Genomic DNA, 27,290 nt, shown 5'->3' with positions numbered 1-27,290 from the left:
GAGTTATTCCCTTCCCTTTCACAGACAGCTGGCTGGTGTGCAGGGAAGACTCACTGCGGGCAGGTACTGAGCCAGCACCATCACAGGCCAGGGGGTGAGACAGGGGGCTTCTTTTCCGGCTGCCTGGGCCTGGCTCTGCCCCCTACTCTGTGTGTGACCTTGAGCAAGGCACAGCCTCGCTTTGAGCCTCAGTTTCCCCAAAAGACTGCTCTGAGCGTTATATGAGCTGATAGCGCGCAGCGTCTGGCGTGTGGCAGAGGCCAAGGAAACGTTAAGCATTGTATTACGGGAGGAAGCCGAGGCTCGAGAGAAGAGACTTTTCCAAGGTCATGCAGCTCGTAGGAGGCCAGTTATCAGCCCCCTGGCCTTGAGTGTTGTCCCCTGTAGGGCCCTGCTCCTGGATGGTTTTCAAAGCTCACAGATGGCATAAAGGACCAGGGGCGGGTCTGTGGTACGGTTTCCTTTTCCCCAGGTTGTGCCCGACCCCCCTGAGAAGCAGCTTTGTGGCTGCATCTGGGACAGGGAGGAAGGGATGCATCTGGGGGATGTGGGACTCTGCGTCTGCTTGCTCCGGAACCGCCCCCCCCAATTCTCCCACCTCAGTGCTGCAGGTGGGGTAACAGCCTCCGACGCCGCCCCATTCAGAATTTAGCAAATGACCAGCTCCCCCTGGCCCCATGGCCTGGAAGGGGCTGGCCCCCACTCTAGGGTGACCAAGTCATTTTGGTTTGCCAGGGACTTACCCAGTTTTAAGCCTGACCCCAGAGCCCCTTCAGTCCCAGGCAGACTGGGAAGGTAGGTCACCCTCCCATGTCCTCTGTATCTTTAGGACCTCGCCGTTGGTTTCAGAACTGTGGATCTGGTGATGGGCTCTGGTTCAGGATGAGCTGGATTGGAGGGTGAGGGGTGGGGGCCCAAGGCAGTCCCCAGCAGAGGGACTGTCCTGTCTCCAATGTACTTGTGGACTCAGGATAAACCATCTATCTGGAATGCCTATCACCTGAGAGTGGCCTCCAGCCCCGGCAGGGGTCTGTTCAGTTTCTCAATCCCTGCTCCTGAGGGCTGGCTATTTCCAAACCTGCTGGGGGAGAGTGGGAAGTTCTAACATTCTCACCCTTTTGGGGTCTCAGTGTTCCTGTCTCTATATAGACCGGGGGAGTTTTGGGCCGCTTCTAGAACAGTTCTTTTTTTTTTTCTCTAGGATTGTATTCATCCATTTATTTGAGAGAGGGAGAGAGAGAGAGCACAAGTTGGGTGGAGGGGCAGAGGGAGAGGGAAAGGGAGAGGCAGACTCTCCACCGAGCAGGGATCCCCACGCGGGGCTCGACCCTGGGATCATGACCTGAGCTGAAGGCAGATGCTTAACCAACTGAGCCACCCAGGCGACCCTGGAATGGAGGTTCTGTCGTGGTGAACACCCACTGGGCCTCCTGTTATCATTTTAAAACAACCTGTGTGTAAGGCAGTGTATGAACCCCTGTCTGCCTATGTCCCGCACCCCACCTTGTACGGAGCCACAGGCCAGACCCTGGGAGATGATGCTTTCCTTCACTGTCTTGAGTGTTCTGGGCTTTCTTATGTCTCCGGGCCTTTGGCCATGCTGTGCCCTCTGCCTGGGATGCCTTTACTTTTCTCCTGGGCTGCTCACCCAGCCCACCCTTGTTATCCTCTGTGCCACTTCTTGGAAGATTCTCCTGACAACCCCCTCTCCTGCCCAGGAAGGGGTAGGGGCCCCTCCCTAGCTCACCGCAGGGTGACATCCCTGTGTGTAATCGTCTGTTCACTTTTTCACCTGCTGGCTTCCCCACCAGATGAAGAGCTACGGGAGGACCAGAGCCTGGAATTGCTTGCCTTTTGGACCTCAGAGCCCCCAGCCTGGGGTGCCAGGGTTGGCGAAACGAACGAGTCAGCATGGGGAAATAAAATAAGCAGGTCTTGCCCCGGTGGAATTTGCCATGCAGCTCCTCAGAGCACTTACTGCTTGTGGCTAAAAGGATCACCTGTGCACCTAGAGATGGATCCTGAAAGAATGGCTGCATCATATTTGCAAACCTCAGGAAAGTCTGTGTTCCGTGGCTTCTCCCACCCTGATTCCCAACTTGGACAAGGATCTAGAACCATCCTTATTTGCATCTGGTCCCTCCCTTCCTTCCAGGGTGGGCTCCCCCTCACCCCTACTTCCCATCACCGTGGGGTCGTGCCTCTCAACCAGCCCTTCCCAGAAAGCTTGCATGTGGTTTTTGGCATGCGCGTGGTTACCAGAACCCAAGAGGCTCAGCAGGTCCCAGGCTCCCACTACCCACCATCTCAATCCACACTGCCACCAAAGCTGTCACAAACAAGGGGGTGTGGGCCGTCACGTGGCCGCGTCTGAATAACCACATTCTCGCTTCCTTCTTTCACACAGGCTGTTGAGGGTTGGCGGGGTCCGGGGTCCACAGCAGTGCTCTGGCAGCGTGGGCCCCATCCTGGTCGCTAAGGGAGAGAAGCCACTTCTCCTGGGCCCACGAGGCAGCTGTTGCATGCTCTGCTGAGCACGGTAAGTGCCCGCTTGCCAAACCACGGGGAGTGGCTGGGAGGCCTCTGGGACCAGCAGGCCCGCCTGACAGCAGAGGGCCGGCCCGGCGCAGGACCTGAGCTCCGAACCAGAGCCCCGGGGGCTGGGGATCGAGGTCGTGGCCTTATTGGGCAGTCTCTTCTGGATCCTGCTCCCTCAGCTTCTTCCATCCTACCCTCCCCATCAGGCTGGCCACTGGGCTGCTGGCTTGAAGAAGGGGGAGGGGCTCTAACTTTGAAAAAAATCAGAGAAACCAGGAACATGTCCCTAAAAATCATGCTGCCTCTCTTTTCGCGCGAGGCACAGGGAGGTGAAGGGACTTGCTCAGAGCAGAGCTGGGGTTAGATCTGGGTGATCCCAGAAAGGGAGAGCGGGTGCAGGATGTGTCTTGAAGCCGCTTAGGCTAGGGATCCATAACAATATTGTCTCCAAAGTGATGTTCTTCATGCTTTTCATAAAGTTGAGAAAATGACGCTGGTCTGTAGCAAATTATGTAAATACTAGAATTAGGATACTAACTAATATTGCTAGCCAAAGAGAAAATAATCATCATAATTAGAATACTCTTAGTAATTTGTATTTGGGGTGGTTTAGGGGCATAAAGGGGAATGAGAATGGCGGGCGGGGGATGGTACCTAAAGCAGTGACCTCCGATGCACACACGCGCGCACACACGCACACACAAACACCCATAAACAATGATCAGGACTCCGGTCGCCTGGAATTCTCTTCCTCCTTCCTGGACCCTCTTGTTTTCTTCTTTTCCCATCTGTGACTTCGAGCCCCCTGAGACCAGTCCTCTGGGTGGGCAGGGAGCCCAGGGGGTCACTCTCCTGGCCCCAGGCCCCTCAGCGGCTTCCTCTGGGGCTGGCCTGGCCACACCCGAAATGGTAGATGCCTCCGTCACCAGGCTTGGCCAGAGGCCAGGGGAGACTGAAGCCCGGATGGCGGAAGGGGCCGGGCTGCCAGGCTGAGCGCCTCCTGGGAAGCTCGGCCAGGCAGGAGCAGGGCCTTCCGAGGGGCTGGGGAATCACCCAGGAATGCTGTGCTTCCCTTGTGCAGATGAGAAAATCGAGGCTCAGAGGGGAGAAGCAGCTGCCCATCGTGGCCCGGCTGGGAGGTGGCTGGCGTTGGACTTGCTTCCCTGGCCCTCATCTGGCTGCAGGAAACTCGTGGAGCCCAGGGTGACCCCAGCCGTGGTCTCTCGGTCTCCTTTGCTAAGCTTGAGCAAGAGGATGGTGGGGGGACACGGGGCCCAGGCTAGAAGGAGATAGGATGGCTGTCTGTGTATCTGTGTGCTGGTCCATCTGCCTGTCTACACAGACAACTCTTCAGACAATCCTCAGTTGTTAAACTAAAACCAGGTGTAGGTCTCTTTAAATTCATTTGTGCAAAATGTCTTGCCTCCTCTGTACCAGGCTAGCAAATTCGGGGTCCAGAAGGTGAAAGTTGTTTTGGTTTTGGTTTGTTGTTTTTGTTTGTTTGTTTGTTTGTTTGTTTTTGGTGGGGGCAGGGGGCAGAGAAAATCAGCCATCACTGGGGCTTCTGTTCCTGCAAAGGCTATGGAACAGTAAACAGGTGTATCTGCGGTATCGCGGTTTATAGGGATGGGTGGTAATTAGGTAAAGGGCTCCTTGAGGGGGGTCGGGGGCGATGATGAGAAAAGGTCGGGAAGGGCAGGACGGCAAGCCCAGAGCAAGAACCCGCGTGCTGGTTGCTTCTGTCCCATTCACCAGTCCCCTCCTGCAACGGGCCTTTCATGAGCCCCTGGGAGGCCAGGCCTGTCGGGGCTGGGGACCCAGTGGAGACTCTGCCCTGCAAAAGCTTGCAGCCTGGTGGAGACGCTGGTGGGGCAGCCACCGTGCCCGCGCCCCACTGGGCCAATGTCACAGCGCCGGCTAAGTGCCTGCCTGTCCGCTAAGCCCTGGGTAAGGGGTGTGAGCAACAAGACATCTGTGGTTCCTGTCCTTTTGAAGTGCGTGGGCCAATGGGAATGGAGTTTTAGACAGTAAACAACATTTTAAACGGTTTAAACAATGGGAACGACTAATCATGCCTGAGCAATCCAGGATGGCTTCTTGGAGGAGGCACCATTTGCTAAGCTCCGGAGAATGGATGATAGGAGGCTGTGACTGTGAGTTGGATCTGGAGCGAGAACACCCAGGGGCAAGTTGCTGAGCCCTCTCTTACTGGGTATGTGACTCTAGGTGCCAAGTGGGTCTCGGTTTCCCCATCTTTCACATGCGGTTAGTAGAGGAGGTGCTAGGGCCTGAGTGAGCTAGTGATTCATGTATAGCTCTTAGATCAGTCCCTGGAACATGGTCTACACTTGATACCTGTGATTTGCAAGCTAGGGCTGTCCTGGGGCTTGCCATGGAGACAGTTTTCTAGGGCTCTCTCTCCTGGCCCTCTCTGACTCAGAGGTACGTCAAAGCTGTTCCGGGGTTGGGGATTTTTCTGGGATATGGCCCTGAATGCAGAATGACAGAGACAGCAGCTGGCCATTATTGAGCACTTACTGTGTGCTAAACACTCAACCTGAACCAGCTCCCTTCAACCCACAACAACCCCATGAAGTGTACATGCTATCATTGTCCTTTTATTCCAGATGTGGGACCTGTGGCTCAGAGAGGTGAGTTCAGGTGCCCAAGGTCACACAGCTTATGCGTGCCAGAGCTGGGCCTCCATCTGGTTTGATGCTGGACCTGATCCCGAGTAGGGCCAGGGCCTGTCCTGGCCGCCAGGACTGAGAACAGCCCTGGGGCCTGGGGGAGGAAACCTGGGCCTTGGTTTGACCTACCGTTGATTTAGAGCCTCCCCTTCTCTTGACCGGCTGCTCAACCCCCACCCTCAGATGCTCAGTCTTTCCGGTCCTAAGCTTCCAAACTCTTGAGTGCTGGGATTCCCAGGATCCAGGATTCTGACTGTCAAGTCCCAAGCTTCTTGGAGTTGCCACGGTGCCTTTCCCGAGCAGGGTGGCCGCACGCAGCCGAGCCTGGAGCAGGGTGTGGGCCCCCGCCAGTGGCCTGCCCCTCTACAGCCTGGGTGGGGCCCTGGCGGAGCAACCAGGTTTTAGGGTAAAAGACAGGAAACGGGCCGTATCTGACCTACTCCGTTAGGCGAGCAGGAAGACAGATAGGACGTGGCAGCTCTCTGCCCCTCTCTCAGAGCCCCTCTCCTGTGGTAAGTGACCGTTCTCCTGCCTCTGGGGGGAGAAAGGTGTAAGGGGGGTACTTCACAGCTCTGAGGAATTGCCTTCACTCTTCTGAGCCTTGCTGTCCTCATCCGTATAATGGGAGTTGTGGTAGCTGGTGCTGGTGTGGAATGGTCCAGCCGCAGTGGTGGCCTTCTGATACGCCGTGCTCATTGCATTACAATACATTTCTCTTAGCAAATAGTAAAGTCCATATCCCACCTGCAGCCACAGCGCTTACATTCCAGCCCTGTCCTTGCCACCTGCACGGCCCCCTCAGAACAACAGAACGCCCGGGAGCCGGATTTTCCTCCTGCCAAGCAGCCTGGCTCGTGGCTGGGGTCTCCGTGGTCCTTCTCCCTTGAAGCCCGTGGGGTGGCAGGCACCAGGCTGGGGTGACCAGCCAGCCCAGCTTGTCTGGGACTGAGGCAACAGGACAACGGATGAGGGGATGAGAGATTTTCAGCACTAAAAGTGGGAACACCCTGGACGAGGTGGTCGCCCTAAATAGACCTGGGCTGGGAGATGGGGCTTTCCCGATGTGCCCTGTCTTATCTCCACACACACGGGGGTCTCTGCTCTCAGGCAGGACCCCACAGCGTCCCTCACTGCCCCTGGGGGAGGTAGGGAGGCTGTCGCGTCCATACCTTCCCTGACTCTGAGCTTTCTCTATCCTCTGCACCTCTGTCCACAGCCCTGAAGAGGCTCCCCCAGTAAAACATCCCTGCTGATGCCAGATATCAGGGACCTTCCCTGCAGCACGCTATTTGATTCTCAGCTCCATTCTCTGAAGCAAGGTTGCCCATTTTACAGATAGGGAAACTGCGGCAACCCACTCAGGTTACATAGCTGCTGAGTGGTCTCTCCTCCAAGCTGCCTCCGCATGCAGGGGGCGGTGGGGATGGGCACAGGGAGAGGGCAGCCGCCCCTTCCATGCCTTCCTCCCTGCCTCTGGGCTGCAGAAAGTCAGGTCCTGACTCATCAAGGTGCCTCCTCCACCCAGGAACCGGCGGGTGGGGCCTTTTCTTGCCCCCACCCTCTGTTTCCAGGAAGTGGCTGAGGGCTCTGCCTTCCAGGAACTGAGAACTGCCCAAGTGGGGGGTGGGGAGTGGGTACAAGTCTTTGTAATTTTGAAATACAGATCCTAAAGTCCACCCCGCCCCACCCACCTCAGGAAAGCAAGGCCAAGATCATCCCCAAGCAGGAACTTCCCCCCTGTACAAAGACGCTCTGCCTCCTAAAGGCAGATTGGGAGGCAAAGGATGTGCATACGCACATGTGTGTGTGTGTGTGATACGTTTATTGAGCACCTACTGCGAGCCTGGAATTTTTGAGTTCATCATCTTGTTGCATTCCCTTAACAGCTCAATGAGATAGATGCAGATTGGTATCCCCATTTTACAGATGAGAAAACTGAGGCTCAGAAATTCAAGGTCATACAGCTTATAAGGGACAGAGCTGGGACCTGAACATCTTTTTGTCTGACCCCATAGTCTGTGTTCTCAATCCTGTGCCCTGAATAGCACCTGGTACATATGGGTATGGGGCTGACCTTTCTGGATGAGATGGCCCTCAAGGTCCTTCTTTTTTTTTTTTAAGATTAATTTGTTTATTGAGGTGGGAGGGGCAGAGAGAGGGGGGGAGAGAGAATCTCAAGCAGACTCCATGCTGAGCACTGAGCTGAGGGAGAGCTCAATCCCATGACCTGAGCTGAAATCAAGAGTCGGACGCTTAACTGACTGAGCTACCCAGGCGCCCCAAGGTCCTTCTTATTCTTATTCTGTCTTCCTTCTCTCAACCGGGTCCCCAACCCCTGCCACAGAAACAGCAAGCTAAGGTCTTTTCCAAGTCTTTGCTCCTTCTGCCCCCTTAGCTAGGTCAGGTTTCTCCCCAAAGCCTTCCTGAATCTTCACTGGGCTACAATCTGATCTCTACCACTTGCCAGGTGTGTGCCTTTGGGCAAGTTGCTTTACCTGTCAGAGCCTTACCCCTCCTCCCTCCTTAGTAAAATGAAGACAGTTGTGAAGGCCTGATGTGTCTGATGCAAATATCATAAAGTTTGGTTTAAGAAATTATTTTAAGACAGAATCAGACCGGCATTTTAGAAACCAACATGAGTGAACAGGTGAAGGAGGTCAGGTTGAGCCTAGAAGCTAAGGGGCTTATGAGTAAGTTACAGTCACTCAAGGAAGGATGAGCAACTGGTCTCTGCTCAAAATTATGCGAAGTATGAGGATAAGTTTTGGAAATGACCCAGGCTCTGCCCCAGACACAGGGCTTGGGATTGCACCCTGCTGAGGGTATTATGTCCGAGAAAACCAGGAATACCTGAATCCTGGCCCAGAACACAGCTGTTACTCCCCAAAGGATCCTCAGGTGCACTATTCTGAATCCCGCAAACAACCCACCAGTGGCAGGGGGGCGTGAGGGGAGGGAGATCTGTCAAGAAAACATGGATGTCCACCATGCCAGGAAGAAAGACCAAGGAGAGGAACTGCCCTTTCTGGCTGCTGGTCAGGGGGGCCGAAGGGTCACAGGAGAATGGGCCCCCAAGCGAATGAGATGCCTCCCCGAGGGCAGGACCGTTCTGAAGAGCTGGGAGTTTTCAGATAGTACAGAGAGTACAGTTGATGGCTCTGGGCCCTTGAGGACTTACAGGAGAGACTTACTGATGGAGCCCAAGTAGCCGCCCTTTGCTGGAACTGGTGATGGGGACAAAGTGCTAAGGGCTTCTAGGCTTTGCTTGTATCAACCTCACAATAAGCTATGAGGGAGGTACTGTCATCCCAGTTGTGGAAGTGAGGACAAAACCAAGCCGGGACACTGAGAGAGGATGGGGAAAACTGAGAACCTGAGGGACAGGCCAGCACTGTGTACGGTGGGAGCCAAGGCGGAGGAAAGTAGGAGAGAGGGACATGGAGAGACGGGTCAGGAACAGACTCCAAAAGGCCCCAAAGGCCCAAGCAAGCAGCTTTATCCTGTAGACCTGTGGTCTACAGACTCTTTGGTTCATGGACACCATCAGCAGACAATATATGTACATTGATCTATCTATGAATTGTAAGCAGGTACTCCTGGGCTCATGATAGATTATAAATGTGTGCAAAACTAGAAATCACAAAAGGGTGACATAACAGTCTAACTAGAAGCTCTAATAGTTTCTTTCTATACCCCAGTGGACTGTGTTGCCCACAATTTTGAAGTTTTAATCACAAAGGGTAGGGAGGCAAATACAATTTCTTTGCAACATATAAGGAGAGTTGTGGGGCCCTCTGGATGAATCTATTGATGTTGATAAATAATAATAGTTGCAATTTTCTGGGCAGCTCCCGTGTACCAGGCACACGCTGCGTCATGAGGATGCTTAAACGCTAAGTGCCTGGGCCCCTGGCTGTCACTGTCCACATGATTGCAGTAGAGGGCGCTTGGCAGGCCCAGTGGTGAAGCTGTCCTCAAGTCCCTCTGTCTGTGTCTCCCGCCAGGTGCCATGCCTCTGCAAGTCCTCCTGCTTCTGATTTTGCTGGGTCCTGGCAGCAGCCTCCAGCTGTGGGAGCTCGAGAAGGATGGAGCCCAGGAGGCCCCAGACGCCCCGCTTGCCCGGGGCCGGAGACAAGTGGATGAGGACCATGAAGTGGACTCATATGACTATGTCACAGAAGGCACAGAGCCTCCAGAAATGCTTATACATGAACCTAGGTCTTTGGCCCTGACCCCTAACATTCTGGCTGAGTTGGCAACACTGGGGCATGGAACTCCTGAGCCAGCTACTCTGGAGGCGGCCACACGGGACTCTGCTGGCCTGGACACAGGAGGGGTGGCCCTAGGGAATCTGAGCATGGAAGTGGCCACACAGGTGATTCCTGTCACAACGGACACACTGACCAAAGAACCAGCCACTACATTACCTCCCATCACAGAAGCTCAATCCACAGAGGGGGCTCCATCCACAGAGCTGGCCACCACTGAGGCCCCGTCCACAGAGCCAGCATCCACAGAGGCACCGACCACGCAACCTGTGGCCACAGAGGCCCCGTCCATGGAGTCTACTGTCATGGAGACCCTGTCCACGGGGCCAGAAGCCACAGACGCCCTGTCCACGGAGCCCACTGCCACAGAGGCCCTGCCCATGGAGTCTACTGTCATAGAGACTCTGTCCACGGGGCCAGAAGCCACGGATGCCCTGTCCACGGAGCCCACTGCCATAGAGGCCCTGTCCACAGATTCAGCCACCACAAAGGTCCCGTCCACAGGACCTGCCACCATAGGGCGCCTAACCACAGTCCTTCTTGTGACCTCCGATCCTCAAAACAGCACCACTGTGGCAGGAGGCAATTTGCTTGATGTCCTCACCAAACGATGGGAAAATCGGCAACATCTCTCCCCACAGAGCTCTGTGGCCCCCATCCCCACAGGGGCCCTGGACCGCATCCCCGTGAAGCAGTGCTTGCTGGCCATCCTCATCCTGGCCTTGGTAGCCACGACTTTTCTCGTGTGCACAGTGGTGCTGGCCGTCCGCCTCTCCCGCAAGAATCACATGTACCCGGTGCGCAATTATTCCCCCACCGAGATGGTCTGCATCTCATCCCTGCTGCCTGAGGGGGGCGAAGTGCCCACGGCCACGGCCAATGGGGGCCTGCCCAATGCCAAGAGCCAGGGCCTAAAGGCGGAGCCTGGGGAGGGCCGAGATGGGGACGACCTCACCTTGCAGAGCTTCCTCCCTTAACTCCTCCGTTCGTCCATGAGAGCAGGACCCGGGCCTCCTGGCTCCCTCCAAGGCCCACCAGGCCACAACCAAGCACCCAGGCTCTGTTCCAGGTCTGGGTTTCCTTGGGGCCCCCTGGGGATGGGGACCTTTAGAACAGGGCCCCTGGTTGGCCCACAGGACCGAAAGCGGCTGAATTCTTGCAGCCAAAGCAGGATTGGTGAGCCAGACGCCTTGTCCTCCCCCTCCAGAGGAGGCCGGAGAGATCCCTCCACCTCCCGGTCTCCCACCTGTCTGGGCTCCCTCTAATGCCTCCCACTGCTGAGGTCTCATCCCCATGCACCCAGGGAAGACCCAGAGTCTTCTGGTTGCTGTCACTGTACAGGAAGGGGGCATTTGGGGGAGGAGGGCTGGGTTCCTGAGGCCATTCCTGGTTACCCCCCACGTGGGGGCAGCTTGGGTTTTCTTGGGTGTTTCCCCAGGGAGCCCAGGGTGAGATCCTGGCCTATGAGGTCTGGGGTATACTTGGAGAGCCCAGGGCTATACCCTTCTTTGGGGCTGTGCGGACCAACGAGCTTCTTCCTAGGGACAGAGTAACCCCTATCCTGCCCTCTCTCGTCTGCGCCTATGCCTACATTTTAGGGAGGGCTCTGTCTTGTTCACTGAATATCCCACCCCCCAGCCCAGGGCCTGGTACAGCACAGGCCTTCAATAAATATTTGATAAACAAATGATGGCTGAATGTTTCAGGGTATCAGAGTGCCTCCTTCTGGTGGGGAGTTGGTCCTTTGCTGTTCACCCCCAGCCCCCTCCCGGAAGCTCCCTGTATAGGCCTAAAGTTGACTTCAGTGTTGTCTCTTGGACACTGGGAACATCTTGGTACATCTTTGGGCAGCTGGGGAAGGTTTTAGGCTTTTGGGGTGAGAGGGAGGCTGGTCCCCGAATCCACTTTATTCAACATCCCCCATGACCCAGTTCTAACCTACAGAATTTGGTGCCCTCCCCCACCAAATCTCAGACAAATATGCCCTCTCAACATCAGGGCCATCCTCCCTGGAAACCCACCCTGACCTCTGCCTTCTACAGGGGGCCTGTCTCCCATTAAACACCCACTCCTCACAGGGCTGAGCACAGCTGCAGCCTACGAGGCTTTTGTACCAAGTCTGGGGCCAGCAGACCTTTTCTTAAATGGCCAGACCAAAAATATTTTACGTTTTGCAGACCACGTGGTCTCAGCTGCAACTTCTCAACCCCGTTCTCGGTCCTCGTAGATCTGATGTGGTGATGGACACTGTGTCACAAATGAATGGGGTTGGCTGGGTTCTAATAAAACTTTATTTACAGACAGACGGCAGGCTCTATGTTTGCTGACCCCTGATTTAAGCACTGGGTGAGCAGATGGCCCGGTTTGTGTGGGACTCTGTGATTTTAGCACTAGGAGCCCCATTTGGGGGCAACTCCGCAGGCCCAGCAAATCGGGACGGTTGGCTGCCCTATTCATGCAACGCTCACCATGTCCCTGCATTACCGCATTCGGACCCACGCTGACCCCGTGCCAAAGCTTCGACAGTGGCTGAGCCCGGATTCAGACCTGGGATCTTCTGCCTCCTGAAGCTTTTCTGTCCCTTGGGTACCGGGAGAAGGAGCTGCTGCTACAAGCGCTCTGTTCTACCTTTTGGGACAGGAATATGCCTCATCTTGGTGGGCTTTTTCTCTTCTAGAAAAATACCTCCCGCGGCCTCTTTGGGAGCCACGGATCCCTTCACTTCAGGGTGTGGCCTGCAGACAAAGTTCAAAGACAGGGTTGAGTCCCGGTAGGTATTGGCTGCAGCTAGAGAAGTGGGGGGGAGACGGGACAGGCAGGAGGGAACGTGGCAGGCCAGGGGGCAGAGTCAGTGAGAAGTGGAAGAATGTCGGCCCCCGGCCCCCTGACTCTCTGGAACCAGCGTGACACACAAGGAAGGCGTTCAGGGCACTTTGGTGGGAGAGGGGTGTCCACCCTGGGCTGGGGCAGCTGACCCTGGAAAAGGCGGGATCGTGCATTAGGAGAAACGTGCGTTTCCTCGCCCTTTGGAAGTGATGAAAAAAATCACATTGGGGACTTGACATCGTGGAGCTGGGGACCCAGAGGCTGAAGGACTTGGGGGACATCTGAGCAGTCTCCGTGGGGCCTTGTCACCCCATCCTTCTGGGCAGGGAACAGGTCCCCGGGTTCTCCCCCTCCGCTGGAGGACACTGCAGCCCCAGGGGGCTCCCCTTTGGCGGCTTTTTCCAAGGCCTGGACCTAAGTGGGCGTCAGGGATGACAGGTGCTTGATGCAGCCATCAGAGGGCGCCCGCCACCAGCTCTTGGAGCCATTGAGAGGCCGGCCCTTCCCAGTTTTTGAGGAGCAGGAATTGCTGAGCCAGGGACCGGCTGCAGACCCAGAACAACGGGCTCCTTGGGTACATTTGTACCCAGGCGGTGATCTGTGGTGCTTGCCAATGTCCTTGTTGTAAATACTCCCAGGGCTGATTCTGAGCCACCAACTATGTATAAAATAAATGATACAACAAATAAAAATCTTCTCAAGAACATAGATAAAAGCAGAATGTAGTAAAATAATTAGGAAGTGATGAGTGTTGAGTATTGGAGGTTTTTTATAACTTAACTTTGACACAAGTGGCTTACAGATTCTGAAAATCTAACAGTGGGCCCTGGGAGACGGCTATAGGCTGACTCCTGCACACCCCTGTGCTCTCCTCTTGCCCCCACCTCCCCTCGACCTTGAACATCACCGCCTGAATCACCCATTCATCCATTCGGCACATATATTCTGAGCACGAACATCTGCAACATCTCCCACGAGTCCCCTCAAACAGCCTGGGAAGGAGGACTTGTATTCTCCTCATTTTACAGGAGAAACTGAGGCCAAATCACCTGTCTCAGGTCACACATAGGATCTGGGACTGGAACCCAGGCCTGAATCAGAAAACCCTGTTCCTACCACACTGTCGTGCTGTCCTTGAGGTCCCAGCAGGGTTCCGGGGGGAATGCCGTGCCCCAAACTCTCCCTGCTGCTGACCTGTCCTGGCGTCTGGAAGTCCCCAGCAGTCACGCTTGCAGCTCCTGGTGGCTGAGGGAAGGCGCTGGTACTGGGGAAGGTGACAGGGTCGAAGCCAGCTCCCTCCTTGCAGAGAGCAGGATGCAGTAAAGCTGCGGTCCAGGACACAGAGAGATGGCGGGGGGCGGGGGGCCCGGGGCATTTAGCGCACGTCTAGCCCCGTGCCGAACACTTCAGCTGCAGGATCTACTCAGGCCTCACAACCACCTGGGACGTGAGTATAATTATTATCCCATTTTACTGCTGGGGAAACTGAGGTTCAGGAGGCTAATTCACTTGCGCCAGCAGAGTGCATTGCTAAGAAAGCAGATTCTGCTGACTTCAGCTCTGGCGGCAACGAAGGAAGGATGGTAGACAGGAAATCAGGAAATGGAGGGGACGCATACTAAGTTTACTCTAGGTCTCTTGTGTCTTCCGGGCTGGGGTTGCCAGCCCTGCAATGGTTCATCCGGCAGCTGATCTGGGCAGAGCCTCCTCAAGCTTGCCCTCTATATCCCGCCCCATCTGCCACTCAGGCCATATAACTCGAATGTCATGGTGTGTCCAGCCTGTGCCAGGCACCATGCTAGGTCCCGGGGATGCCATGTGGGGCTCCTGGCCTGGAGGGAGAGCGATTCATCAAATGATCACCTAGAGAAATAGGAGATCGTGGCTGGGCCCGGAGCCCCAAAGGAGGGGTGCTGGGGCTCAGAGCATGTGCAATGTGGCCGGACCTTGGGGGTGAGGTGGGGAAGGGGTCAGGACAATGTTTGAGGCTGGACAGGTGCAGAGTTACTGAGGGTGGGTGTAGAGAGGAGAATGTTCCAGGCACTGAGGACAGTATATAGAACGGGGTGGGGGCGTTGGGAGAATGGAAGAGTCTAGGGCGGCGGGAAGGAGCCAGAGTGGCTGCAGGGGGACGGGCACGGCTGTTTGAGGATAAGGGGGCCTGAGCCAGCGTGGTGGGTGCACGAGGTGAGGAATCGAGAGATAACTGGGAAGCAGGAAGCGTAGGAGTTGGTGATGCATGGGCAGGGTGATGAAGAGAGGGGAGGAAATGGAAACCTCAAGTTTCCTACATGGGTGTCATCAGTGGAAGGAGCAGGTTGGGTGGTGGGATGGGCTTTGGCCCTGGAGAGTCTCCAGGGTCTGGTGAATCTCCAGGCCAAGTGTCAGAAGCCTGCTGGAAAAAACCCTCAACATCATTAGCCATCAGGGGAATGCAAATGACAGCCACCGTGAGATGTCACCTCACACCACCAGAAGGACTACCATTCAAGACCCACAGTGCCACGCACCGATGAGGATGCAGAGAAGCTAGAACACTCGCATGTTGCTGCTGGGAATGCAACAGGGCACTGCCACTTTGGAAGCCAGCGTGGCGCTTTCTTACGAAGTTAGACACGTATTCAGCATACTGCATATTTGCACCAAGTTGCACATCCGGGCAACTTCAAAATCCCTTTCCTAGGTATTTCTGCGAAAGAATGAAGATGTGTGTCCATGCAAAGACCTGTATGCAATGTTTATGGCAGCTTTATTCATAGTAGCCAAAAAGCGGGAAACAATCCAAAGATCCATCATCTGGTGAATGGATAAATGAACAACGGGACGCTACTCGGAATAAAAAGGAGCAAACGTTTGGTACATGCACCATTGTGGACGAATCTCAAACACATGCTGAGTTAAAGAGGCCAGACACAAAGGGCTATGTGTATGCTATGTGGCTTCAATGATAAATAGTCCAAGAACAGGCAAAGCCAATCCAGAGTGGTAGAAATCAGCCCAGTGGTTACCCTTTTGGGGGATGATGTAGGAGGGGCTGGAAGGAGGCTTCTGGGGTGATGGGGACATCGTGCTCCATCTTGATCTGGGTGGTGGTCACATGGGATCGTCCTTTACTGAAGCTCACTCGACTCTTCTTGTCCGACTGGTGCATTTTACCGTGTGGGAATTGTGCCCCAGTGCAAGCAGATGAACAAGCAGGCGGGCAGTGGGTTCCTGAGCCTGGGCATGCCTGTGGGTCTGCTCAGGTGAAGGAGCATGCGTGAGCGTGGAGGGTTTGGACGTCCCCAGAGAGACCGGAAGAGGCCACAGCTCCTGGGGCCACCCCCCACCCCAGCTCCTCCTTTCCTTCAGTGGCTGCTACTGTGTTCGGACACCTTCAGTGACTCCCTGGTGACCGAGGAGAAAAGAAGTTTCCAATCTTGTCATTTGCTGGCCATTGACCTAAATGTTTCATGGTCCAGACAGACTGACCTCGTCACTCCTCACTCCTCCTCACACATGCTTCCTGCCTCTGATCCATCACCCCTTCCACTGCCTCTCTCTGAGGCTCAGCTCCCCGAAGCCCCGAGCACTTTCTGAGCTCAAGGTTGATCCAGCCATGCCTCTGGGCTCCCTGTTTGCTTGTCCCTCGTCTTCCCGGTTCTTTGCCCTGAGCTCTGGGCACAGAGATCAGTCTGGCTGGCCAAAAGGTAACTCTAGGTTGTTCTCCTCCTTTCTGGGCCTCCATCTCTCCGTCTGTGAAATGGGTATTGGCGTGTCTGCTCATACCACTGAGTGGCCACTGTTCACTCACCTGTTCCTCCCACTCAGGTGGGAGCCGCAAGAGGCAGGGTCTTATGGGTCTTTCATGCCCTAGAAGGCTCAGCAAGGGACAGAATTCAAGATGATGCTCAGTCCGGGCCTGGCCTTGTAGTCTCTCTGAGCCTCCGAGTCCTCATCTAACACAGGCACGGTCAAGTGCCCCTGGACCGTGAACGGTCGGGGTACCGGTAACCTTCACAATGGCGCAAGAAGTAACAGCCGCAGCTCCCTCCCAGGTGCCAACCGTGAGTTTACTCTGTGCTGGATTTGTTGTCTGTGTTTCCTCATTTCATCCTTAGCTTGTGAGGTAGGTCCTATCTGTAATCCCGTTTTACAGAGGAACAAACTGAGGTTCAGAGAGGTTTGATGACTTGCCTGAGGCCACACAGCTTGAAAAATCACAGATCCGGGATTAAACTCTGGGAATTCCCTGAAATCTCCAGAGCTCAAAACCACACCCTTGACCTGATCGCCCCTTGGCCACAGAGCAGAGTCCACCCCGGAGGCCAGCCCACAGAGGAGGGCGGGAGGTGCTGGGAAGCGGCCACTGGGCTCTGCCCATCCTTGGTGCCATGCTGCGCTCGGCGGCTGCAAAGGAGCATGGGACCCGAAGCTATGGGCAGGAATGGGATTGCCCAGAAGAGAGTGTGGTCCTTTTTCTTTCTTTCTTTCTTTTTTTTTCTTTTTTTTTTTAAAAGATTTTATTTATTTATTCATGACAGAGAGAGAGAGAGGCAGAGGCAGAGGGAGAAGCAGGCTCCCCGCGGATCAGGGAGCCCGATGCGGGACTTGATCCCAGGACCCTGGGATCATGACCTGAGCTGAAGGCAGACGCTTAACCGACTGAGCCACCCAGGCGTCCCGAGTGTGGTCCTTTTTCAACATGGCACCACTTAGTAATGGCCAGGATGCTCTCGGTCCCCACAGAGCAGGCAGAAAACAGAACGACAAACAGCTCCTGTGGGGACCACCCTTTCCTGTGCCTCTCCCTGTGGGCAGCTCACAAAAGCCAAAACCACTGTGTGCAAGGTGGCGTGTGGATTCAGGGTCCCAACGGGGCCAGCCTTGAGGACAGGCGTGCGCCCCCCTCGCAGCTGTCAGCCTCGGCCTCTGGCCCCCACGCTCACTCCTGGGAGGCGGCGCACTCGCAGGCAGGGACATGGACTCAGCCTCTAGCATGACCCCAGCACAAAGCAGGTGACTGGACAACCTGGTGGGATAGGCATGAAAGTGTTTTTGAAGGACAGCAGGGAAAAACGCCCATGATGTAACATCATGTGGACTCTGAACCTCGGTCTCCTCCTCTGGCAAATGGGATAAGAACAGTATCGCCCCGCCGGGGGTGTCGGGAGGCTGAATGAAATGAGGCTGGAAGCGAGGAAGTGCTCAGTAGATCACAGCTATTAGGATTATCAAGAGTGGAAGGAAGACTAGAAGGCAGTCCACCAAATTGTTGAGAGGCTAGCCACCCGGTGTGCAATGATAGCTGAGCTTTCTTTGCTTCTTTCAGATTTTTTCTGTTTTCTTTGTATTTCTCAACAAATAGAATAAAACCATAAGTGCTGGGAACTCTGGGGGTCCCAGCCTCCCCGGCTGGTGAGTAAACCATCGACTTACTGCTGCCCACACAGGAAGGCTTTGAGCCCGCGGTCCTCACCTGGGGGCGACTTTGCCCTCCCCGGGGGACATTGGACCTGTCTGTGGATACTTTGGTCGTGCTCCTGGCATCGAACACATGGTCAGGGCTGCAGCTAACCACCCCCTCCTTGCAGTGCCCAGGACAGCCCCCCACAGCAAAGAAGTGTCTGGTCCAAAAGGCCGGTAGTACTTAGGGGGACACACACGGCTATCCCTACTCGGCAGTGAGAGACGCCCAGAAGGCCCCTTCCCAGAGGTTTCTGGAGACGCAGAGGGGTTTCTGTGTGCCAGCCACCTTGAGTAGCCTCCTGGAGGCTGGGAGGCTGGGGCTGGAGCTGCCCTCACTCTTGCCACCCAGGAGCTTGCAGAGCTGCACCCCCATGCCCGAGGTCAGCGGGCGGCGGGATGGGCTCAGGGCTGCCTTTCCCAAGAAAGGAGAGAGAAATGGGCCTCCGGACAGGAGACCGGGGTGCCAAAGTGGTACAGACACAGGGCCCTTTGCGAGGCACATGAACCCTGCCAGGGCAGCCACGTGCCCGCGAACCACCCTCCCCTCCAGCCTCAGCGCTGGTTCGGGCTGCCCCCGTGCTCCCTGGGGGTGGTTCGTTCCTGAGACCCTGTTGTCCAGCCACTGGGCCGCTCCAGAGGGAGAGGCTTCATGTGATTTCCTGCAGAGTTTCAGCAAATCACTGGGTTCAAATGAACACGTAGGACAATAGTCTCCCTCTCACTGCGCTCTGGCCCCATGAGCCTTCTTGCTCTTTCTTCTTCACATGCTCCTGCCTCAGGACCTTTGCACTTGCTGTTTCCTCTACCTGATGTTCTCTTCCCAGATGTCCACATGGCTGGCATTGTCCCATCCTTTTGGTCTCAGCTTGGTGTCCCCTCTTCAGAGAGGCCTTCTCTGCAGCCCTGCCCATAGGTCTTCATTCCAACAACCCCCTTTTCCCTTCAAGGCGCTGATGACTGCCTGTAGTAATGTTGAGATACCGATTTTTGTTGTGCAAGCTCAGGGGCCCCTGTCCCTCACGTTCACTCTCCCCTCGTCACTGCCCAGTGCCCGGCAGTAGAGGTTCAGGGGACATTTACTGAATGAACACACAGCAAGGGAGGCTTTGCGAGGGCGTGGGGAGGGAGGCAAAATGATGGGACTGACAAAAATGTAAGCACCGGGGGCGGAGACCAAGGGAGCGTCCGGTGTAGGGCTTGGAGTCAGGCAGTCCTGGTTCGAATCCCAGTTCCACTGCGTACCCGGCTGCAGGACGGTGGGCAACTCTTTAACCTCTGGGGGCCTCAGCTTCCACACCTGTGAAATGGGGAGATGAGTCGGTGCTAACCCCAAGGCCGAGGGAGGTGACCACACATGTGGCTGGCACATTGTCGGTACCCAGTTACGGCCCATCTGGGGAGAGATTGTCCCTGGCTTCGGGGCAGACCTGGACCACCTGAGCTGCACCATGGCGGCCTCCCTGTCCCCTTCAACCTTGAAGCCCCATCCCTGTGGTTTGGGGAGCAAACCCCCGCCCTGCTGAGCTCTCTGTCTTTTGGCCTAAAATTAGCTCACAAATTCCTTGGCTGCCTGGCCAGGGCTTTCAACCGACAATTCAAACCAGATGTTTCCAGCTGTCGGGGCCCATCCCCCCTGGCCAGCGTCCGCTTGTGTCCCGGCTCAGGGAGGTCTGGCTTAACCCCGGGGGAGAGCAGCCCGCTGCCCGCACCCAGGAGCCCCAGCTTCGTGGTGGGTGCAGGGGTGTGGAGGGGAGGCCCGGGCCTGCATGCACACCCCTCCAAGGATGAGGGCACCCCCTGCCAAACTGACCTGCTGGCGGATGGGGGTGGGGGGCGGGGCTAATTGCTCTGCCCTTTCCATCTAGTAGCCTTATGGAGCGCCTGCTGTATGCCAGGCTTCTGTGTTTGCTGCGGTCCAGATGGTGTGATTCCCATTCTCTGTCCCTTGTGTCACTTGGTTGCTGTTATTATTATTATTAGCATATTTATTTAGTGCCTTGTGCCAAGGCTCATTGATTCCTCATAATAATCCCGGGGATGTGGGTTTTTTTTTTTTTAAAGATTTTATTTATTTTTTAGAGAGCAAGTGAGAGAGAAACAGCATGAGAGGGGAGAGGGTCAGAGGGAGAAGCAGGCTCCCCGCTGAGCTGGGAGCCCAATGTGGGACTCGATCCCAGGACCCTGGGATCATGACCTGAGCCGAAGGCAGACACCTAACCATCTGAGCCACCCAGGCGCCCCGTGGGTTTTTTTTAATAATTATTTTTATTTTATGTATTTATTTATTATTATAACTGCCATTTTACAGATGAGGAAACTGAGGCCCAGAGGGGTTGAGTAACCTAGCCCCAGGTCGCGCAGCTTCAAAGCAGCAGATCCCAGAGGTCCCTGAAGGGCAGGTGGTCTTGGGTTTTACCTCCTTGCCATCCCCCCCACGTGGCCCTTTCCCCCATGGCGGGCGGATCTGGGTGTTGTGGAAGGGCCCTCTCTGTGAGGATGCCCTCGGGCCCGGCTGCCGAAGATGAACCCAGGGAAGCTGCCGGGAGCAGGTGGCTCAGCAGGGGCCCCCACCAGCCAAGTTTCCCATCCCAGCTGAGTCAGAAGCAGGTGGTCAGGGCGGAAGGAGCCACGGGGAGGGCTGGGGATCTGTGTGGCTTTTGTCGGGGCCTCATATGGAGCTCCTTCTCCTCCCCAGAGATGAGACCTCGAACCATCTCTTAGTGTCCTTGAGTGTGTGTTGGGGTGGGTAAAGAGGAGAAGAGCTTAATGCAAGGAAAGGAGAGAAGTGGTGGAGGGTTTTGCACACACAGGGACCCATGGTTGGCCGTCCTCATCTTCAATATTAGCCCAAACCCCTGCCAATGCCCGCAGAGGCCCTGTGATCTGGCCCTGGTGCCCTCTGACCTCACTTCCTCCCACTGTCCCCTCACTCACTCTGTTCTGGCCACACCAAACACTTTTCTTTTCCACTCCTTGAAAATGCCAGGCACCCCCCACCTCAGGACCTTTGCACTTGCTCTTCCTGCTGCCTGGAATGCTCTTCCTCTGATCGTCTCTGACTCAGTCTCTCTCATCTTCAGGGCTTTGCTGGGACGTCACCCTGTCCCTGACTTTTCTCCCGGCCAGACCACGTAGATATTACTAAGTTACCGCTTTAACTGTCTTCCTTGTCCCACTGGAATGTCAGCTCCAGGAGGACAGGGATTTTCATCTGTGTTGTTCTCTGCCATAGCCCTAGGGCTTGGGAAGCGTCTGGCATGTAGTATGTGCTCAGTAAGTATTGAGAGAGAGAGAAAGGAAGGAAGGAGGGAGGGATGGAGGGAGGGAAAGAGGAAAGAAGGGAGAGAAGGAAGATGGGACAGAAGGTCCTAGTGTACAGCGAGGGGGCAGAAAGGAAGCAGGAGAAATGTGGGGTGATGTACTGTTGTTTGGGTGACTTAGGACCCCCTGAAGTTCAATCCCAAACCTCCCCACTTCTCCCTCTCAGCCAGCATCCTTCTGCTCAAAGTCGGGCAGGGCCCCCATTTCCAACAGTGCTGCAAAGGAATTCAGAAGCATCTTCTCAATTCCTTCCCGTGATGGCGATGGCGTAGCAGGTGGGGCGGGGCAGCGGGGACTCCTGGGGAGCGACCTGCCCAAGGGCACCCACTGGGCAGTCTGCGGAGGGGGAGAGCGAGACCTGGTGCTTGCAGCCCGTGTTTACATTCCTGCCCTCCTGGATGGCTTCCCTGCGGGGCTGACACCACGTGGGGAAATGTAAATGTTTACAAGGCAGCCCGCAGCTGGCCGGCCACCGCGGCCCCAGGAAGCCAGAGATCCGACAGGCTCCCCCTGCCCCCCTCAAAAAAAGAGGGATCCAGAGGTCTCTCTCTCTCTTTTTTTTTTTAAGAAAACTTTTAATTGAGTCACAACCTAAGTAAAACACACAAAGCTGAAGCGTTCACCTTGATTTTTCCATACGCACACACCCATGTAACCACCACCCAGGTCTAGATATTGCACATTTCCTTCTAGCCCCAGGAGGTCCCTTTGTGCCTCTTTCCAGCCCACAGCCCCTCAAGGATAACTGCTCCTCTGACTTCTGTTCTCTAGCTGAGTTTTGCGTTTGTTCCAGAAGGTCAGGTGAATGGCATCGCCCAGAGTGTGTTCTTTTGGGTCCAGGTCTTTCGCTCGGCGTGTTTATGGGACTTCTCCAAGCTGTATGTGTCCCGCCTCTTCCCTTCATTGCTGAGAAGCACTCCCCTGTATGGACGTCCCACAGTCTGCGCATCCGTTTTTCTCCTGGTGGACACTGGGGTTGTTTCTAGATTTTTTGCTCTTACGGATTAAAGCAATTACGGACACTTTTGTCTTTGTTTAGGTGTGTGTTTTTATTTCTCTTGGGTAGATAGACCTATGAAAGAGATTGCTGGACCATCCGAGAAGTGGACGGCTAACTTTGTAAAAACTGCCAGACTGTTTTCCAAAGAGGTTGTGCTGTTCTTCTCTCCCATCCATGGTGGGTGAGGGTCCGGTTGTTTGCTGGGGGTGGACAAAAAAGTGGAAATTTTACTGAGAATCACTGAATGACAGAGCTTGATGACCCTTCCTGATGCAGGAAGGGAAACTGAGGCTCTGGTCACACAGTGTGTGAGGAGCAGAGCCAGGAGCTAACGCAGGTCTCCCCGTTTCCAAGCTCTAACTACTGCCGGGTCTTATCAGATCAGCACCCAGTCTTGTTTTCTTGGAAGAGGCCTCATGCCAAGCCCTTTCCCACACAGGGCCTTTGCGCTTGCTGTTCCCTTGGCCCGGGAAACTCTTCCTCCTATTCCTTGAGTGCCTAGTTTCTCTTATCCTGCAGGCCTCAGTTCAGAAACCTCTTCAGAGAGGCTGTCCCTGACCACAGTTGCTAAAATAGCTGCCCAGGCACCTGCCCCCACCTGCTTCTAAGCTACTCCATCTTTCTATCTCTTCGGTAGCATTCCTCAGTGTGGGGTTATCTTCCTGATTTGCCTGTTGACCTGTGTCTCATCTGTCCCCCCTGCTAGGAGTTCCCTGAGGCAGGGGCCTGGTCTGTCTTGTTCCTATGCAGGAGCTGGTGCAGAGCAAAATAATGTCCGTGTCTCCCCTCCCAGGCCCTCAGTTTCCCCATCTGTGAAGTCATTCAGCCAGTAGAGGGCATTTTTTGAGCACCTGCTGTGTCCAGGCACTGGTACTGGGGATAGCTTAACAGAAAAGGCCCTGATTCTGGACCCAAGAAGCTGACTGTCTAGAGTCCTACGTCAACAGTCCACGACGGCCCAGTGTGCTCAGCGCTCCGAGTGGGGAGCCTTGTGGTGCAGGAGCATGGAGGAGGCTGCTGATCTCCTTCTCCAGAGGATGGGGTCAGGGAGGGCTTCTTGGAGGTAGTGACGATTGGGCTCCAAGACACACAGGGGTGTGGCAGCAAGGGGGGCGTGGAGGACAATGCATTACGGCTCTCTGTGCCCGGTACAGGTCCTGGCATGCGTAGGTGCTCAGTAAATAGCTGTGGAGTGAGCAAACCTCTCTAGTTCACAGGTGGGGAAACTGAGGCCCAGGGAGGTTTCACGGCACACCTAGGGCTCTGGCCTGCCCAGACGAGGCGCATTCTGCCTCTTTGGAGCACCCCACCAGAGGCCACGCCATGGGTGTTCCTCTGAAGGCCAGGACTCTGCTGTGATGGGGCCACAGCCCAGGCCTCTCCAGCCACATGAAAGGCTTGGGATATTTTTGCCGGGAGGCCAGGCCCCAGTGGCCTGAGGGCTGGGTAATCAGAGGTGGCTCTGAGCCCACCAGAGGCTAGAGCTAGGGGCTGTGGTGGGCCAGCCTGCTCCGGGCTCCACTGGGGAGGACCTTGGCAGAGCCTTGAGATGTGGGGGGTTTCTCTCCCCTTCTCTGCCTCCTCGGCCATGGCTGTTCAGCAGGGCGGGGGCATAGCTCTTAATTGTACGGCGGGCACAGGGTGGAGTCTCTGAATGGCTTCAAAGCTGGAATTATAGGTTGCAAACGAGTGGCCTGGCCTGTTCCGTGCCACAGACCTGCCCGCGCCCCTTGGAGCCATGGCAGCGTGGGCCATAGGGATCATCTGGGTTGGGATCATCTGGGCTGGGCCCCACAGCAGGTCTTGGGACTGGAGAATGTAGAATGTGAGGCCCTCGGATAGACAAAGAATGGCAGGAGCATGAGGTTGTCAAAACCTGGGAATGCAAGAGGGGAGGTCATAGTGGTCATGCACACATCAGTAAGCATTTACTGAGCACCTACTGTGTGCCAGGCACTGTCCTAGATGCTGGCATATGGCAATGCACAAAACAGACCCCACAGACCTGGCTCATCTACTCCCAATTGATAATAACCTTCAGGAACTGTTCTGAAGGTACTGGGTGCCATCTACCTCAGGGCCTTTGCACGTGCTCTCCTCGCTGCTGGGAATTCTCTTGCACCTTTGCCTTCCTGAATACCTCCTCCTCATCTTCATGAGCAGCTCTACCATTACCTCCTCACGGAGGCTCCCATGAGTTCTGGGACCAGATTAGCCTCCTACAGCGCCAGAACTGCCCCATCCCAGCTCTTAGCGCAGCGTGCAGTTATTCATTTGTTTGTTTACTTGTTTATTGCAGGTCTCCCTTCTACTCTGTAAGCTCTCGGCCTGTGTTTGCTCGTCACTGTCTCCCAGAGCCTGGCATTGGCTGGGGATAAAATAAATGTCAAGAGAAATTTGTAGAACGAATGTTAGAGCATTGGAACCTCAGTGTCGGCAGGCTTGCGGCAGACGTCTAGTCCAACCCATTCAGTTGTGGCCCAGAGAGGGCCAGGGATTTGCCCACCCTCCACAGTTGATGCATGAGCTGGGGCTGGAACTCAGGGATCCTTTTTTCTCCCGGGGGGACTGACATTTTTGCTGTGCTCACACTGTGGGTTGGGATGTCTGGCTTCAGGAGAGCGTGCATGTCTTTGTGTGCATGCGCGTGTGCATTGACATGGTCTGATAGGACTTGCACGGGGCAGATGGAGGCTGTACAGGGGCCCTACTGTGGGGAACGGGCCCCTTGGTGGTGGGAGGTCACTGGCCTGGCAGTTTCATTTCCAGATAAGACACAGTGGTTGGTGAAGAAGAAAGGGCTCTGGATCCCCACATGCTGTTGGATCCCAGCGAGGTCACACTGCTGTGAACCTCAGTTTGCACATCTGTCCAATGGGCTTTGCTTCTTTCTCCGCCTCTCCCCAAGCACTCATGGAGCCTGCTGGGCCTGAGGCTCTATGGAGGAGAGGAAAACTCTGCGCTTTGGAGGGTGGATGACTCCAGCTCTGCAGGAAACAAGCAATAATATTCAATCTCAGTGCAGGAGACAGAATATGACCCTCTTCCTGGATATGTCCCCACCCCCACCCCTGGAACCTGCTGATCTGAATATGTTACCCGGAATGGCAAAAGGGCTTTGTGGATGGGATTAAGTTAAGGATAGTAGATGGGGAGATCATCCTGGGCTACCTGGGTGGGCTCAATATCATCCCAAGGGTCCCTGAAATTGGGAGAGAGGTTGGAAGAGAGCCAGAGAGACGGTAGCATGAGGACTCAGGCTGCTGCCGCCCAAGGAAGAGCCTATAAGCCGAGGAATGCAAGTGGTTTCTAGACTCCCTCCGCCCCGAAGACTCGGGGATGCACGGAGCCCTGCCAATACTGTGCTTTCAGCCAAGCGAGACCCATTTCTAATGTCTGACGGCCAGAACTGTAAGATAATAAATGTGTGTTGATTTAAGCCGCTGAGTTTGTGGTCATTTGTTACAGCGACTGTAGGAAACTCATACACTTGGCATCCAGGCAATTTCCTGCCTTCCAGCCCCTCTGACTTTTCCCCGCAGCCTTGTGAGCAGTAGAGATTCTCTGTCCTCGGTTTACAGATGACAATACAGAGGCTCTGTGGGAGGCAGGACTCGGTGGAGGCAGGATTTGAACCCATGTCTGTCTGCCTGCCACCAAAGGAGGAGCACAGAACAGGACCCTGACTCAGGCGGGGGGCATCCGGGCCATCCCAACTGGGGGCAGGCCCTGTCTGGGAGGGCTGCGGCCCCTGCCTCTTGATTTCTCAGGGTCAGAGTCCCTGTAGCCCTCAGACGCGGCCGAGGGGCTCCTCCCCCGGAGCCCCGGGTTGGCCCCTGGCCATCTCGAAAGCAATACAGCTGCTTCGACATGTGTGCAGGCGGCATCTGGCACCTGGGGGCCTGTGTGTGTCCATCGGTGGGCGGTCGTCTGTTCCCTTGAGGATGCAGGGTTTGGGGGTGATCCCGAGAGAAAATGGGAACTTCTCTGGTTTTATTTTCCAAACAAACAACTGTCCCCTCCCCCTTTTTGGAGGTGAGTAGGGGTTGCTGGGACCATTGGAAGGAATGACAGCAAACTGGAGTCCTGGTTCCTAAAGGGTGGGCCGGAACTGTGGATTCACGCACTGCCCCCTGCCCTGTACCTTCCGTGGCTCCCTACTGCCTTGTGGAAGAGTGACGTTCTGACACTTTAGCCTGGCTCTTGCTGACTGCCACCCTCATTACCTGCTCCTCCCTCTTGTCCACCTCATGCTCCAGCCTCAGATAATTACAGTATGGCATTCCGGCCCCTCTGCCTTTATTCCACCTGGGATGCCTCTCCCGAGTCTCTTGTTCAGACTCTGCTCGCTCACAGCCATGTCCTCCAGGAGAACTTGCCGGCCTCTTCCTCTCGGGACCTCTGCCTGCTCTGGGGTTCCCTGAGCCCTTGGCCTGACTGCTCTCCTGCTATGGACCGCTTTCTGCGTGAGAGCTCCTCGGGGGCTGGGTTGTGTCTGATTTGCCTCTGTAAACCTGACTGGCACGGTGCCTGGCACACTACAGATGTTCATTAAGCATGTGCTGAATGAACGAATGAAGGGGCGTGTGAATGAATGAATGCAAAGGGCCGCTGACCCACTGGAGTCCTCAGGTCAGCCAGAGATCCCAGTTTCAGGGGCTACTACTGGCTTGCCCCAGTTTCCTGCTTGAGCCACTTGACTACACCCTGCCTCACTTTGCCCACCTGTGAAATGGGCCCCCCCCCTTCCCCAAGGACTCCTGCTCTAGCTACTCCATTTGGGGTCCCGGGTCAGGCCACGGACCTTAGAGTGTCAGAGCCAGAGGGAGCCCAGAAAGCTTCCTGCCCACCCTGGCAAATGAGCTAACTGAGGCCCAGACAAGGGAAGAGCCCGATCGGGGCGGGACAGCGGGCCCCAGAGCTCCAATCCGGCTGCAGGCCCTGACCCTCGGGCCGCCGCTGCTCGTGCTCTCCCTGAAACACACTCCGCTCTCACCCTGCACCCCAGCCTCTGGAAAACCTGAGTCACGGGCGGAGCCGGGGGCGGGGGGGGGGGGGGGGGGGGGGGGGTGGGGAGTGATGTTCCTGCTCACGTCCAGGCACCCCCTCCCCACCCCCTCCGCCAACCTCCCTGACCTCGGCCCCTTCGGAAGGGAGGCAAGCCCCCAGCTCGCTGTTCTGGGGGGAGGTGGGCGCTGC

The 27,290-nt window shown here is 55.7% G+C and overlaps 1 protein-coding gene across 1 annotated transcript; it reads left to right on the top strand.

Annotated features, from left to right (window-relative positions):
* The first annotated feature begins 2,426 nt into the window (after positions 1–2,426).
* Positions 2,427–11,177, top strand: SELPLG (selectin P ligand). Its single transcript, XM_021703538.2, has 2 exons — positions 2,427–2,539; positions 9,233–11,177. The coding sequence occupies exon 2, from the start codon at positions 9,238–9,240 to the stop codon at positions 10,471–10,473; it is 1,236 nt and encodes a 411-aa protein (XP_021559213.1). The 5' UTR covers positions 2,427–2,539; positions 9,233–9,237; the 3' UTR covers positions 10,474–11,177.
* The last annotated feature ends 16,113 nt before the right edge of the window (positions 11,178–27,290 follow it).

Source organism: Neomonachus schauinslandi, chromosome 14 (genome assembly GCF_002201575.2).
Source record: "Neomonachus schauinslandi chromosome 14, ASM220157v2, whole genome shotgun sequence".
NCBI lineage: Eukaryota > Metazoa > Chordata > Mammalia > Carnivora > Phocidae > Neomonachus > Neomonachus schauinslandi.
This window is presented reverse-complemented; position numbering and strand designations above follow the sequence as displayed.

What these genes read in the sequence shown, in the direction of transcription:
- SELPLG (XM_021703538.2), top strand. Translation starts at nt 9,238, where the DNA reads ATGCCTCTGCAAGTCCTCCTGCTTCTGATTTTGCTGGGTCCTGGCAGC.